Raw genomic sequence first — 16,556 nt, 5'->3', positions numbered from 1 at the left:
GCCCAGAGAGATGGGACCAGATGTGGACACTCAGAAGCCGCCAGTAGTCCAGGCTCATGGGACTCAGGGCAGGAGGACAGAAGAGCGGGAACTGGGCATCAAGCAGGAGTCGGTAGTGGAGAGACGGTGGCTGGCAGGAGTGTCACTGCTCAGAAGAGGCAGGGATCAAAGCACCTGGAGGGCTCTCCAGGGCAAAGGCAAACACTGAGGTCCCTGCTGCTCCCACAGAGCCCTGCCCCCACACCCCTCCCCCGCCACCCCCCCTCCCCCCGCCTACTTTAAGGGCCCCCGCCCAAGCAGGGTATCCAGGCTGTGGAGGTGACATGGCCAAGTTACACCTGCTGCCGTGGCTGCTGCTGCTCTCCACACTCTGTGGCCCAGGCGCTGGTGAGTCTCCCCAGCCTCTCCTCGCCTCCCTCTCACCTGGGGCCAGGTGAGACATCCTGGGCATCTCCATGCTTACTGAGCTCTGGCTCTGAACCAGGCATATCCCTACTTTGTACAATAGCCCCATTTCAAGATGAGCTCGGAGAGGCTCCAAGACTTGTCCAAGGTTCCACAGCTGGTGGGCGCTAGAGCAGGAAAGCAGAGCTATCTGACTTCATCGTGTTTAATGGCCAACTGCTCCCAGTAAATTGGATTTGGAGATTGGGTGAAGTCAGAGTGCCAGATGTGGCCTAAATTCCAAGGTTGCTCTGGCCCCAAACTGCAGCTGACCGGACCGCCTCATCTCTGACTTGTGCCCGGGGCCCTGAGTTCTGGTGCCAAAGCCTGGAGCAAGCCTTGCAGTGTAGAGCGCTGGGGCACTGCCTACAGGAAGTCTGGGGTCACATAAGAGCTGTGAGTACCGCCCATGGATGCACCGAGACTGGAAGTCTGGTATAAAGGGTGTTGGGTAACCTCTGGATGGACCTGAGGGGATTCAAGCCCCACTAGGGGAGGGATAGGATGGATGGGATGTGATGGATAGGATGGGATGGGATGGGATAAGATGGGATGGATAGGATGGGATGAATGGGATGGGATGGGATGGGATGGGATGGGATGGGATGGGATAAGATGGGAGGCAGTTGCCTGTGCCTTAAGAGTGTCCTGTCAGCCTCTACCTGCTCTGTTAGCCTAACACACCTGAGCTGGGGGCATGCCCCCCAATCAAGTGCCCCACCTGGGGCCCCCTCCCCAGGATGACCTGTGCCAGGAATGCGAGGACATCGTCCGCATCCTCACCAAGATGACCAAGGAAGCCATTTTACAGGTGATGAGGCCCAAATCCTGGATGAAGCTTATGGGCCACCAGCTGGGGGACAGAGCAGGGCACAGAGGTTAGCCCCCTATAGGAGCCATTTCCAGGCCAAAAGTGAGGCCCAGGTTTGCCTGGGGACTCCAGGATCCTCCTGGCCAGGAGAGGGCCCCAGGAGTGAGCTCAGCAGCACAGCCAGAAATCGTCTTTCCTAAGGGGGAAGAGCCCTCCCTATATCCAACTACTTAATTCCTTGGCACTCTCTGAACTCTAGAGCCCTGGGAGAGGGTGGCCAGTCCGCCTGGTGGTGGTCCTGCATCCAGGGACTCGGGTGGGGACAGATCTCAGAGAGGCCAACCTGACTGTCCCTTCTCCAACCTTGTCGGCCTCCCACTGCCTCCCAGGACTCGATACGGAAATTCTTGGAGCGTGAGTGTGACGTTCTCCCCTTGAAGCTGCTCGTGCCCCAGTGCCATCACATGCTCGACACCTACTTCCCAGTGGTCATCGACTATTTCCAGAACCAGATTGTGAGAGCCCAGCAACCTCACCTCCAACCTGCCTCCCTGCACAGCCCCCATGCCCACCCATGCCGTGTTACCCACACATACAACACCCCAGCCCCCCCCAACATCCTACCCATGACCTTTCCAGGAAATGCAATGGTCCTCAGCCAGGTGCCCCAGATCACAGCCCTACCTGCTCCGCTATACCATACAGAGTGGGCCTGCACAGTGGGCTTATAAAGACCACCACACACCCTCACACCCTTCACACACACTCATACTACACACTCAGTCTCATGTAGAACCCACACCATCACTCATACATACAAACACACTCTCACACCCATGCTTGTACTCATCCATTCTCACAAACATACACCCTTGTGCTCATTCACACACGTTCCCGGACACCTGCCCAAACACCCCACATGGTCCCACCTCTGCCTTTGGGCTCCCCCACCCTCGCCACAAAACCCTAAGCCACAGCTCCCAACCAGCCTGCTGGCCTCCACTCCAGGCTCAAAGCCAGTGGTCTTAGTACAAGTCCTTGAGCCAGGCTGGGCGGAAGTGGGCTCCCTCCCTCACCCTGCATTGTGCCCTAGAACCCAAAGGTCATCTGCAAGTACCTGGGCCTGTGCAGACCTGAGCTCTCGGAGCCAGGGCAAGAGCCGGAGCTGTCAGACCCCTTGCTGGACAAGCTGACCCTCCCCGTGCTGCCCAGAGCCCTCCAGGCGAGGCCTGGGCCTCATACACAGGTGAGGGAGGCCCCCTGCACTGCTGGCCCCTCATACCAGACAGATGGGAATCCAGAGAGCTGGGGCCACAGCCAAGGCCCATAAGTGTTTGCTCTGGGAAGGGCAGAGCCAGAAAGGGAAAAGACGCTCTAAGCAGGGCCTAAAGCAGGAAGGGGAAAGGAGGAGGTGGGGGAGGCGGAGCCCGGAGAATGCCTTCTCCCGGTGTCCAGCCCAGCAGGCCTCACCTGGAGGCCATTCTCTCCCCAAGGACCTCATGGAGCAGCGGTTCCCCATCCCCCTCCCCTTCTGCTGGCTCTGCAGGATGCTGATCAAGAGAATCCAAGCCGTGATTCCCAAGGTGAGGCATCCAGGAATACTCGGAGCTGCTCTGCTCTGCAGACCCTTCCACAGCTCCACCCTCCCCCACCCTTCCTCACACCCATCAAGAGAAGTAGGCAGGGGGGAGACATGGGTGCATCGCCCCCTCACAAGGGACCCCGGAGCTCAGGCTCAGGCCCCGGGAGCTGCCAGGACCTAGGGTTCATTCAACAATTGTAAAGCCCCCCATCTATGCCAGGCATTGTCCCTACTTTGAACAAAAATGAAAATGACCCAGGTCTTGTCCTCCAGCAGCTCATCATCTGATAGCAAAGAATCCCAGTTGTCTCCGTAGAAAAGGTGCTTTAATTTGTCAAAAGGAGAATTTCTGCAGGTGCATTCCCCATCCCTACCCGCGCCAAACTTGGGAGTCTCCCCTGTAGTGACCATCACCCAGGGTCTCCTCGGCCCAGGGCTGCCCTGCCTTGGAATAGAGTACAAGGTAGCGAGGCCCTGCCCCCTGAGCTCTTCCCAGATGGCAGCTTGCAGTCCTCCTGGCACTGAGGGCTCACAGCAGCGGACAAGGTCCCCACTTTCCCAAGTTGGCACTGTGGGGGAAAAGGGTTTTTGCAGTTAGGTTCAGAGCAGAGAATCAAAACAGATGACAAGAGGGGCTGAGCTGGTTGGTCAGGGAGAGTTTCTGGGGAGGTGGGGATTAAGAGGACAAGGCCCTGGCAGACGAAGGGTCACGGTCAAGAACAGGCATGGCAAGCCTGAGGAACAGAGAGCCAGTGTGGCCATGGCAGGTGGGCCCCGGCAGAGCAGTCAGAGAAGGGGACAGAGGGGCAGGCACTGCCGGGCCATGCGGAAATATCTAAGCCAAGTTAGGAAACACTGGCTTTTGTTGTGAATGCAATCTGCAGCTCTGGAAGGATTTCAAGCAGGGGGATGCCGTGATCTGATTCGCGCTTTAGAAAGATGGCTCTCCTACAGTTTGAAGAGCGGATTGGGCAGGTGGGAGGCAAGAATGAAAGGAGAACATTAAGGAGATGATTGCAGTCACCACGGTGAGAGAAGGCGGGCTCACTGGGACTGGGTGACGGAAGGGGCCTGGGGAGTGAGGATCTAGGATGGACGACTGGCTTGAGGAACGGGCTCTTTGGTGATGCCACCAGTTGAGATGCATAAACTTGAGAATATACAGGCTTGGCCAGAAAACTAAAGCACTCCTTAGCCATGAAGTCCAAGACGCCTCTGTGCCCTACAAAAGGAGATGGTAAGCAGGTAGCTGAATACGCCCAAGCCTCAGGGGAAAGCTCAGGTCCAGAGACATCCATCTGAGAGTTGCTGGCTGTGGACAAGATTTAAATCTGAGGGAAAGAGTAGGGACATCCAGGGACATGGTGTGGACAGGGTGGAGGAGAAGGCCTGGTTCAACAAGGGGAAATGCCAGCACCAGAGCATAAGCAACAGCCAGGAAGGAGCGGGAGGGGAGGGGAGGGCACAGCATGGCGTGATGTCACAGAAGCAGAGAGAGAAGGAAGCATTTCAAGAAGGAGGGGCTGAGAGCTGCTGTGAGGTGGAGGCAGGCACAACCAGTGTGATGGGGACAGAGGCCCGGATGGAGTGGGCCCCAGGGAGAAGGGAGGGCAAGAAGTACAATGGCAAATAAACACAATTCCTTCAAGAAGCTTCTCCGGGAAGGGAGGCAGAGACAAGTGAGTCATGTTTGTGTGCCGATGAGACTGGCCAGCAGGTGGGAGAAGCAGTGAGGTGGGAGGAGAGCGTAACATAGGGGTGAAGTACTTGAGAAGGTAGGGGCAGGTGTCCAGTGCGCGACAGGCTGGCCTTTGATAGAGCAGGACCACTCCTCTGTCACTAAAGTGGGGAGGTTGAGCCACGTGTGGATTCTGACACAAGCAGGTGCGAGTATTTGGTGAAATGTATCCCTTCGGAAGGTAGGACACCCCAGAGACGTGCAGTTCACTGTGTCCCACTCCCAACTCCACCTTCCCAGCAATGGGGGCAGTGGGGCCGCGAGCAGGGGCAGACCCAAGGCCAGTCTGTGGCATCCAGCTTCTTTACACGTATTGATTGAATGAATAAAGGATGAGTGAATGAGCCAGAGTGCTCCTGCCTCTCTCCTTGCCCTTCAGCTAGGAGGCTGAGTTCGGGATCAGCGTGGGCTGGGGAAACTCCTTGCTTCCCCCAGGGGCTCCTGAAACCAGGGACATGCTGGCTCCAGAAGCCACAAATGAGAGCTAATCCACCCTCAGGGAAACATAGCAAGCCCTGGGTCTGCAGGGAGAAGATACAGGTCTGATTGCACCTATGCCCCGGGCCACCATATGGCCTTGGTGACGCTCACCCGTCTGGGCTGGCCATGCTCCTTTCAGCAATTCCAGGGCCATTGGACCCAGGGCTGGGTCTGCACCTGGGTCCTGCACTCACTTAGTGACTCTGGCCAGGCCCCTTGGACTCTCCAATGCCCGGCATAATCCTTCTCCCTCCCAGAAGAGAACAGGGTAGAACCACTAGCGCTGGGCACGGAGTAGATCCTGCCAGGGAAGGTCCCACCCCGCCCTCTCTCTGCCCCCACCCCAGGGTGTGCTGGCCATGACCGTGGGCCAGGTGTGTCACATTGTACCCCTGGTGGTGGGGGGCATCTGCCAGTGCCTGGCCGAGCGCTACACCGTCCTCCTGCTGGACGCACTGCTGGGCCGCGTGCTGCCCCAGCTGGTCTGTGGCCTCGTCCTCCGCTGCTCCAACGAGGACGCTGCTGGCCCAGGTGAGCCTGCTGCCTCGGCCCCCTCCCACTGCCCACTCTTCTCTTCCCCTGCCCCTGGCCTTGCACCGCCCTCCCCCTCCCCAGTCCCCCCGCACTGCACCAAGCAGGACAGGAACTGAGTACCTCTGCCGAGCAGTCTTCACTGTGTCCTCTCTCGTCCTCACAGCTCTGGAGTCCCTGCCCGGAGAATGGCTACCTGAAGAGTCCACATGCCACCTCTGCATGTTTGTAACCAGCCAGGCAGGGAACAGCAGTGGGCCGGCCATGCTGCAGGCAATACGCCAGGCCTGCCTCAGCTCCTGGCCGGACAGGCAAAAGGTGCGGGACAGGCACGTGGGGGACTTGGGACCCTGGGCCTGCCCACAGTAGCGGTTGAGCCCAGGAAAGTCTTCCCAGTCAGAGACACACAGAGTGGTCTGACCACTGCCCTTGGGGAGCTCAGACGGACAGGCCAGGGACCAAAAAAACACGGAACAATAACTCAGGGCAAAACCTGCTACGGTCACAAGTTGCCTCTGGACGAAGGGCTCGGGCTCCAGAGGACCTGCAGGCCTCCCTCCTGGGCAAAGAATGAGGCCCAGTTATCTATGAGGAGCTGAATAACACCAGGGCCCACTGGAGCAGGAGGGGGCCTGGCCTTCTCTCCAGGGCCCCCATCCTGTCTTCGCCCCATCCCTCCTCTCAATGTGACTCACTGGGGACAAACCCACCTACGGAGAGGGCTGGGCTTGAAGGTCCTAGAGTCCAGGACTCAGAGTCCATACAGTAAATTCCCTTCACAAAGTAAAACCCTGAGGGAAGCCTAATGACTACCTTCTCAGGAGGCAGGTTTCTGTATGGTACCGCCCTGCTCAGTGATGTTTAGGGCTCCCCACCGCCCACCAACATCAGGTTGCCAAGACCAGAAGAGCTTTAAACTGGGGGGGATGGGGAGTTGGTGGCACAGGTCAGCCCCTGTGCCTGAGTTTCAAAACCCTCATCTCCAGTGTCTCTGGCTTTCCCAACAGAAACCCTCCATTTCAGCCCATGCCGGCTCGTTCACAGCCAGAGCTGCTCAGTGGAGGCCGATGGCTGGATCTCCACTGGGTCAGGAGGGAGCCCTGGGGAGATCCAGATAAGGGGAGAGGCCAGGACGGTTAGGTGGGAGAGTCTTGCAATGGGCCCGGTTCTACCCCATGCCTGTTTCTGTCCCCTTCCTCAGTGTGAACAATTTGTGGAGCAGCACATGCCCCAGCTGCAGACCCTAGTGTCCAGGGGTGGGGATGCCCACACCACCTGCCAGGTATGCTCACCCTCCCAGCTGGTGCTGGGACTTTCCTCAGATCCCAGAGCCACCACCCTCTCTCGTCCATGATCTTCAGAGGCCCTGCTCCTCTGGACCCAGGGCAACCCGAGGAGGGCAGGCCCAGGACTGGGAGGTCCCCCCCATGCTGTTTTAACACAGAAAAGATAGTCTCGGATGGGTCAAGAAAAAGCCACAAAACAACAGAAAAGGAGACATATGGGAAGGGCAGCTTTAAGGAGTGTGGTCTGATGCCCATTTGGGGACAGGGGTTGTTCACTGAGCAGTGTGTGCTCGGCAGGGGGTGCGAAGTGAGTGTTCTGGGGCAAGCACCCTACCTCTGCAGGCCCTAAACCCAGAAGGCCCATGGCTCAGAGGAGTGGCTCAAGAGGTCTCACACCAAGAGCACCCACCAGGTGGCAGGTGGCAAGCTGCCCCTTCCAGCTGGAGCTTCCTGTCCCCTTCGGAACTGGGAATGGGGAACAGGCCTCAGGCCCTCATGCTGTCCCTGTGGCAGGTCCTGGGGGCGTGTGGGACTACGTCCAGTCCTCTCCAGTGCATCCACGTTCCTCACTTCTGATGAGAACTCAAAGCCATGCCAGGTGAGTCCAGGCTTTCTAGTTGAGGGGAGGAAGAGGTGGGTGGGTCCTGCACCCATCAGGACAGGGAGCCCCCTGCTCCCCAAGCAGGAAGAGGTGCCCAGTGCTGCTGGTTGCCCTATGATCCTCCTCACAGGCCACAGCTCAAGGCTCCTAAGGGTCGCTGACAACACCACTTCAAGAATGGCCTCTCTCACACCCTCTCCTCAGAATCCTTGCTGCTGGTGCCAGGCCCAGCTCCCACCTCCCCTGCCCTGTCCCAGGCCCTCAAGGGGAGCTGCAGCCACCCTCTGCACCCACTGATGCTCTGTATTTGATGTACCAAGCCCAACCTTTCCTGAGGTTCAGGGGAAATCAGACTTTGCTGCACAAAAATGTTGTCTCCTCCGATGCCAGGAGCCCCACCATCATCAGATCCCGCCTTCCAGAGACGCACTTCTCTCTCCCTATCATTGTCCAAGTCAGAGGTAGCACCTTGGAGTGTGAGGGGCGAGTCAGATGCAGCCTCTGTGACCAGGTGCCCCAGGACAGGGAAATGACCCTGAGAGCGACAGACATAGCAACCATGGGCTTGAAGTGTCACTGAGAACAAACCTGGCCCACTTTGCCAATATGCTCAGAGCCAGCCCCTAACATGACAGCCATTTATCCATTTGTTCACTCATCTTTTTAAAAAAACGTGGGTGCCTATGGCCAGGCCACATTCTCTAGGCACAAGGTCTACAGATGGGAATAAAACAATGAACCCCGTGCCCTCCTGGAGCTCAAGCCCCAGGTTCCGACTCTTCCTGCTCCTGAATCACAAGCCCCTGTGGGGGAGGGAGTGTCTGCCCCAACTCAGACCTATCCCACAGGGACCAGATTAATGTTTCCCTCCATCCTAATGACAGCTGGGGGGAACCCTGAGGGCCGGGGAGCTGCCCAGGGGATCAGGGCAGTGTCCTCTCCCCAGCAACCAGGGCTTCCAGGACCAGGAAGAGCTGGGTCTTCCAGCCTGTTGAAACAGGAAAAGCAACGGATTGACATAGAGGACCTGAGCTCTGATCCCAACTCTGCCATCAACTGGCCATGGATCCCCAGCCAAGATATGTTGCCCCCTCCCTGCCTCTCATTCTCCTCAGAGGCAAAGGAAGATCGAATAAAGTGGTCTCTAGGATTCTTGGGTTCTTGCATGTGACAAGGCTCCTCCTCAGGCTCCCTGCCCCCTGCCCACACTGAGAAACACCCTTCACTCCCACAGTCACCTTCCCCACCTCCTTTCCTCAGAAAGACGTTAAGCTGGTGCACCACAAACCTGCAGCTTGTAACCTCAGTCCTGTGTCAGTCTTACCTGTCCTGTCTCTAGCCACGGCCCAAGCCAGTGCGACTTCCATCCTCTCTGGGTGTGAGGTACAGCCAAGGCAGCATCTTCTGAAGGAGGTCTGCAAGAGGGGGCCTCCGGCCTGGGAACTTCCGGCCAGACTTCACACTGCGCTGGAGCCAGTCCAGTTCCTACAACACCCAGGAGCTGGGTCCAGGGGAACCTATCAGCCACACAGTCCCTCCCTGGCTCCCAGATGACAACAGGGTAGAAGCTGGGGCCTGCCTCACTTGATCTCCATGTGGGCAAGAATACTGGCTTTTACAATTATTTTGCTAATACTTTCACAAAGTTCAAATTCAGAAGAATAAAAAAAAATGGGAACATAAAGTACCATAAAAGATGGATAGATGAAGTCAAACTTTTTTTAAAAAATCAGGTGTCGCTGAAGTGTCAAGAATGGACATAGCAGGGCTCAAGCATGGTGTGAAGCTGACTGGAGAAACTTTCATTATTTGAAATGTTCTGCACCTTAAGAGCTGTCACTTTAAGATGTAAAAAGGGTTTTCTTTTTATCTTTTTGTAAGGTGAGCTTCCAACTTTTGATTGAAATTCCAGCATGATTCTATTTCTGCTAGGATTTCTCCCCTCAAAGCTCAGTTGGGGCGTGTGCTAAAAATCGGTTCCTCTGTACTACAATACCTATAACAATTCTAATAACATCTATTGCTTCATACTAAAAGGAAAAAGACACAGTTGTTTAAGATGCCCCCCCCCCCAGGGTACCTAGTCATTCTCCTCCTTCACAGAGTAGATGCCCACAGTGCATCCAGTAATGGCTTCCAGCCTGCCCCCACCCCTTCTCCCAAAGAGTCCACTCACTGTGATGAGATGAGGTGGTTAGGGTACCAAAACCTCAAAATACACACCAAAACAAAAAACTGAATAAACCTTTACCATTAAAGATCTAGGTGCCTGGAAGTGCCTCTTTATTTATAAAAGAACTTTTGTCATGTGTCCTGTTATGAAAGAAATACATGTTTAGTATTGAAAACTCAGAAAGGAGTGGAAATCACCCACAATCCTACCAATCCCAGAAAAGGACTAGAGCAGGATGTATACTTTGACACTGAGCTATAGACAGGACATTCTCAACCCATTTTCCCCACATCTGTGCCATTCAAGCTCCAGGGAAAAGCTTTCTATACAATGTGCTCTTGGGGTAAGGATGTTGTATACAAATCCTTGGCCTTTGAATTTGAACTTTTAAGAGGATTTTTGTAAAACTATAGCAGTCTATTGTCTTGGAAGCCATTATTTCAATTACAAGACTAAGACTCTCTTCTACAAGAGAAGAGAGTTTCAAATTTTTTAAAAACTTGGCTGTGAAGACGGTGAGACAAAGCATGAAGGAGGTGAGGCATTGATAATTTACCACCAAAGGGGCATCTAGGTGGCTCAGTTGATTAAGTGTCCGACTTCGGCTCAGGTCATGATCTCACGGCTCGAGGGTTTGAGCCCCACATCGGGCTTTGTGCTGACAGTGCGGAGCCTGCTTGGGATTCTCTCTCTGCCCCTTCCCCTCTCTCTCTGTCTCTCAAAATAAATAAATAAACAGTTTAAAAAATAAACAAAATAATTTACCATTGAAGCCAGCATGGGAACGAGCTCCTGATAATGGAAGAGGAGGCTTCATTCAACAGGAGGTCAGGAATCGAGCAGCCGGTGGAAGGAGAGAACTGCAGGAAGTGGCTACAGCTGAGACTCAGAGGGTCCCTAAGACACACCCAGTATCCTGCACCCCCAGAGCAGGATGGGAAAGGAGAAGCCCCAGGAGGTGTGGGGGCCTAAGAGCAGAGAGGACTTTCCAGGGTGCAGCATGAGGAGAACACAAGTCCTTTAGAGAAGGCTGCCTCCAACAGATTAGAAAGAGTACAAAACACAGCCTTACAGAGGGACCTAGGCAGACAGGCCTGAAGACTGCCTCAGAGGGTGCTCCCTGCAGTGACACAGAAGAGCAACTCCACCCCCATAGCCCAAGAGGCCATCCAAATCAGCTCTGGACAAAATGGTGGGCCCACAAGAGCCTGTGACTGGGGACAAAGCACTGACAGATCTTGTGGACCTTGAGAAGAGCAGGCACACGGAGAGGGAGACCTAGAGGACCAGGGAGAGCACCATCACCAATACCTCTCCTCATGACCGGGCAGCTGGTAAATCATTCCCAGAGAAAAGGGAAGGAGGATCCAGTGGTTAGGAACCCAAGAGGAGCTGACTATTAAACAAGGAACTGAGTCACTTTCAAATGGAAATATTATATTTTGGGGGCTTAAGAGCCAAAATGAATTCAGTTATAAAGAAATAAAGACAGTTACTTTTATGTCCCCCTGATTTAATAACAGATTTAAAATCCACAACACAATCATTATAACATTTTACTATAGGCCATTCCAAACTTTTCTCTGCACATACACAAAAATAGACACAACAGATTTACAACAATGGAAACATCCTACACATGCTGCTTTGTAAACTGAACAACTGCTTTCTTCATTTAAAAATAATCTTTTTGGGGGCACCTTCCTCAGTCAGTGGAGAGTGTGATTCTTGATCTCAGGATTGTGAGTTTGAACCCCACTGGGTGTAGAGATTACTTAAAAATAGAATCTTAAGGAGTGCCTGGGTGGCTTAGTCAGTTAAGTGTCCACCTTCAGCTCAGGTCATGATCTCACAGTTCGTCAGTTCGAGCCCTGCGCTGGGCTCTGTGCTGACAGCTCAGAGCCTGGAGTCTGCTTCAGTTTCTGTGTCTCCCTCTCTCTCTGCTCCTCCCTCACTTGCACTCTTTCTCTCTCAAAAATAAATTTAAAAACCATTAAAAAAATTTTTTTAATCTTTAAAAGATAATAAAAATAATAAGTAAAATAAGAATAAAATAAAATAAAATAAAATAAAATAAAATAAAATAAAATAAAATAAAATAAAATAAAATAAAAATCATCTTTCCAGGTCAAAACAGTCATCTGTCATCACTGGTAACTGCCACATGATATATTTTTTTTCTGGATATAAACTCTCCCTTTTTTAAACAACTACTGTCAACAGTGTGGTGGAAAATAAAAATCCTGGCTCTTACATCTTTATTTACTAGTCTATTTTCTTGAAGTCAATCCCAAGACATGAACTTTTGGGGACAAAAACTATGCACATCTTTACTTTTAATATAGGCTGCATTACCGAACTACCCCTCTGCACCAGCTGTACCAATTTCTATCCCAATAGCAAACGCGTACCCCTTCTCCACTCTCAACAAAGCTAAGTAGTAGCAATCTTTCAAATCTTTGCTAATCTAAAATATAAAAATGACCTCCCCGGTTGTTCTACTTTGCATTTCTTCAGTTACTAAGTGAACTTTTTTACATGTTCATTGGCCATTTACATTTTACCTTTTATGAAATGTCTATTTGGGGCTTTTGCCCAATTTTCCATGGAAATACTCTTTTTATTGTCTTGCCAGTAAAAAGATATCAGGTATATTCATTTCTTTACTTCATGTTGCAAAATTTACCGTCATGGCAGCTCTTTCTGCCCATGGGTCCTGTCCCTGTGCTTTCATAAATTAAACAACTTTTTGTACCCCTCCCCCCCAAACTTTACCCTGCCATGTCTTTTATATTTAGGTTGTGTTTTCCACGTGTCTATCTTTTTTTTTGTGACTTCTGGCTAAGAAAACATGAATTCCACTTCTTTCTCATGTATGGTTCAGACCAGCCAGAGCCTGAAGGCTCCAAAAGTGGAAGCAAATGTGGAGATCACAGTCATAAAAACATACGACTCTGGTTTAGACAGCAGTGGTGGAAGCCACGTGTCACCCACAAAGGACCTGAAGCTTCTGCACACAGAACATGACAGTCAGCTCTGACAGTGGTCCCCACCCTTTCAGGGAATGGTGTCTATTGTCACCATCTTGGGTGGGTTTAAAGAGAGAAAAATATTTGTGTGAAAGAAGGGTATGGAGAACACAGACTTAGCACTATATAATTTGCTCGATGAACATTAACAACTAACTCTTAAGTACCAAGCATTTCCCTAGGGCTGGGCACAAAAGAAACAGTTCCTATCTGCCCTTTTGGAACTTAGAGTCTAGCTGGGAAGACAGACACTAATCAAAGAATCACAGGGGGGAAAAAAAAGAATACCTCAGGTGTGATACGTGCTATCAATCAGAGATAAACGGTACTGAGGAGGTATGAGAGGTCAGAGAGGTGAAGAAAGAGCAAGTTAAAAGGGAAAGAGCACCCCTAGCAGAGGAAGCAGATGGCATAAAGGCCTGCATTTTGTGGCACATCTGAGCGATGGAACGAATGACAGTGAGCCTGGGATCAAGGACCAGAAGAAACTTACCAAGTGAGGCTGAGAGGCTAAGGGCTTCCATCTTTATCCTAAGAGCCAACAAAACGTCTTCAGTGGGAGATCGGGGTATGGGGGAGAAACACTTGGTTAGGTGTGTGCTTTAAAGGACTGGTCTGGCCAAAGTGTGAATGAATTGGGGGGAGGGGACAAGGGAATGGGATGAGACCTGTTAGAGGACCACTGTAAACAGAACTAGCAAGAGCTTACACTAGAATGACAGGGCCTGTGCAGAAGTCACATGGATCAGATGGGGACTCCAATTGAAGCTATTGTCCCAGATACAGCATCTTTACTGACACAGCACTGCCCCTGGCCCTTGGCATGCTGCTTTGGCTCCTTTCTCTCCATACCAGTTTATAAAGCTCACCAGAAATAGTTGCTTTCACCTGGCAAGCCCAACAGTACACCTTCACAGTGTTGCCTCAGGACAATGTCTGTTCTCCTGCTCTATAATAATACCATTCACAGACATCTTGATCACCCTGACTTCCACAAAATACCACACTAGTGTACTATACTATTGACATTATGATGATGTTATTTGAAGAACAGGAAATAACAAGTATTTTTTTTAAGTTTTATTTTGAGAGAGACAGACAGTGCGAGTGGGGGAGGGACCAAGAGGGAGGGAAAGAGAGAAAGAATCCCAAGCAGGCTCTGCTCTGCCAGCTGCAGAGCCTGACATGGGGCTCAAACCCACGAGCCATGAGATCATAGCCTAAGCTGAAACCAAGAGTCAGACACTTAAGCAACTGAGACACAGATGCCCCAGGTACTTTAGGTATCTTAGTTAAGACATAAGCAAACAAGAGAGTGAGATTTAACCCTAGAACAGTTCAGGGGCCTACCACCTCAGAGAAGTTTCTGGGGTCTACAGTGTGGTCTAGAGTATAACAAAATATCCCCTCCTTTGTGAAAGACAGGTTGCTGTACTTCACAGCACCTGTCACCACAACCCTACCACCTGCCCGGGCAGGTCCAAAGAAAAAGGGCCAATGTTTGGTAGGGTTTTTTGTTTTTTGGGTTTTTTTTTTTTTGCTTCTGGAGACAACATATACCACATTTGTGTGCCAACAGAGGCTTATACATGGGCTCAACAACACAGACTTCCCCTCCCCCTGACCTGAGCAGTATTTCTGAATATCTAATTTGCCAACAGCAAGAATTAACAGTGAGTATGGCACTATTTCTTGTGGGCATCAGCCAGCTACCTGGTGCAGGCTGATTATACCCTCTGTTATGGAGGCAGAGATCTGTCCTCAGAGGAATAGAAACCCATTCTGGATATGGATTTGCCTTCCCTGCCCATGTTTCTAACAGCAACACCACCCCATGGATTCTCAGAATGCCTTATCAACCATCTTGGCATTTCATGCAGCAACTGGTGAAGGAACTATCTTCACAGCAAAGGATGCTCAACAATGGGCTCATGTCCATAGATTTAACTGGCCTTAACACATACACCTGTCATCTGGAAGGAGCTAGCCTCACTGAAAGGTAGAATGGCTTACTGAAAACTCGGCTACAATACCAGCCGGTGCTCATCTTACAGGATGCAGTACGTGCTTTGACTCATTATACGGTGCTCTCTCCCCCATCGCCAAAATACATAGATCTAAAAAATGGGTGGATGTTGGTGTGATTCCTCTTTTACACCTAACAACCTTGCAGGATTTTTGCTTCTGTCCCAGCAACTTTAAGCTTTACTTGTTTAGAGATCTTCATTCCCAAGAGAGAAATGCTTCCACCAGAGAAAACAATAATGGTTCCACTCAGAAGAGCAGACTATCACATGGACATTTGGGGCTCCTTATGCTACTAACCCAACTAGGCGGGGGCGGGGGGGGGGGGTGCAGGGAGGGACAGGTGGAGAGTGTCATCGTCTTGTCAGAGTGACTGATCCTGATTCCCAAGATAAAATTGGGTTGCTCTTACAAAATGCAGGCAAGATGGCCTATGTCCAGTAGTAAAGGTTAACAGAAAACTACAGCAACCCAAAGGGGGTGGGGGGCAGGATGATTAGTCAGGTCTTTAGGTACTAAAGATCTGGGTCACCCTCCCACGTACACAGCTCCAACCAGCTCAGGCTCCGGCTGAGGGCAGACTAGATTCAGAAGGAGGAATGGAAGAAGTATGCAGATCAATTGCAGCCTTTGCCCTGTTACAGAAATACTGACTGTAACTTTATTTTCTACTTGCTTGTTATATACACATGATAATGTGTAGATGGAAACCATTTTTACTCTCCTTTCCACTTTTTTTTTTTTTTAACGTTTATTTTTGAGACAGAGACAGACAGAGCATGAATGGGGGAGGGGCAGAGAGAGAGGGAGACACAGAATCGGAAGCAGGCTCCAGGCTCCGAGCCATCAGCCCAGAGCCTGACGCGGGGCTCGAACCCACAGACCGCGAGATCGTGACCTGAGCTGAAGTCGGACGCTCAACCAACTGAGCCACCCAGGCGCCCCTCCACTTTCATTTTATAAACCACTTGTTGGAAATTAAATTCACAATTTAGTCTTTAGGTAACAGAATATTCAGTGGGACTATGACTGGATTGGAAGAGTAACCGATATAGCCATCGGTTGATACAGGACTCTTAGGACGTCTCATTTTGGGAAAGGTTGAAAACTTATTCACTTGTAAGAAGGGGAGCAGTTTTTTGTTAGGCAGAAATACAGAATTGTTTTGTTGCTGTTGCATAGGAGTTCAAATGTGCATAAAAGAGTGTAAATGGAAGCTGAGCCATCGAGGGGTGGACTGTACCTATTACCAATTTAGTGCCTCTCAACTCCAAATTCAACCCTTTTCGCCTGCTCTGTGAAGGTGAATTCGAGCCCTTTAGATATTTCCTTGCCAGCTGCCATCGATGCTTTGTCTAAAGAGGGTGCTGGAGACAGCCTACAGGAACACAGGGCTCTGCGTCCCAGTTCCAGTGTGCTCACTCGAAAGCAACACGTGCAGCCTTCTCCAGCAGCAGGCTGTCGTGGTGCTCGCAGTCTCTGGTGCCTGGCTCCTACGGTACACACCAGCTTCACCCAGCACTCCTCTCCTCCTCAGGTAGTTTGGAAGAGGAGTGAGACGCCTCCCCATAAACGCACTAGAAAGACCTCTGACAGGTTCCAGCCATCCGACTTTCAGCAAGATCTGAATCTCAGCCTCAGACACCATGTCAGCCCCAGGTAGCAGCTGTTCCTTATACCTGCTATTCCTACATTCTTCAGAGTTCTCTTGTTACCAGCCAATCCCTCGTTACTTCAATCCCCGGTTACAGTTAATAATTCTTGAAATTAAGCTTTCCCTGATCAAGTTACTGTATGGTTTCTCTCTTCTAACTGGACCTGAACTAAGGTGGCACTAGCTCAGACTAGACAGTGAA

General features: G+C 51.5%; 1 protein-coding gene across 4 annotated transcripts; it reads left to right on the top strand.

The window, feature by feature from the left end:
- Positions 1-262: 262 nt before the first annotated feature.
- On the top strand, positions 263-9,174 carry SFTPB (surfactant protein B). 4 transcript variants are annotated; one of them, XM_045446706.1, is made up of 11 exons: positions 263-387; positions 713-840; positions 1,184-1,255; positions 1,645-1,770; positions 2,349-2,501; positions 2,749-2,838; positions 5,472-5,585; positions 5,743-5,904; positions 6,788-6,868; positions 7,386-7,470; positions 8,420-9,174. In XM_045446706.1, exons 1-10 carry the CDS (start codon positions 324-326, stop codon positions 7,446-7,448), a joined length of 1,053 nt encoding a protein of 350 aa, XP_045302662.1. In that variant the 5' UTR covers positions 263-323; the 3' UTR covers positions 7,449-7,470; positions 8,420-9,174. The 4 variants fall into 4 exon arrangements, with proteins under 4 accessions (XP_045302662.1, XP_045302661.1, XP_045302660.1 ...); XM_045446705.1 differs by having other exon boundaries at positions 5,403-5,585; positions 8,813-9,174; XM_045446704.1 differs by having other exon boundaries at positions 5,403-5,586; positions 5,744-5,904.
- The last annotated feature ends 7,382 nt before the right edge of the window (positions 9,175-16,556 follow it).

This window comes from Leopardus geoffroyi, chromosome A3 (assembly GCF_018350155.1).
Source record: "Leopardus geoffroyi isolate Oge1 chromosome A3, O.geoffroyi_Oge1_pat1.0, whole genome shotgun sequence".
In the NCBI taxonomy this organism is placed as follows: Eukaryota; Metazoa; Chordata; class Mammalia; order Carnivora; family Felidae; genus Leopardus; species Leopardus geoffroyi.
This window is presented reverse-complemented; position numbering and strand designations above follow the sequence as displayed.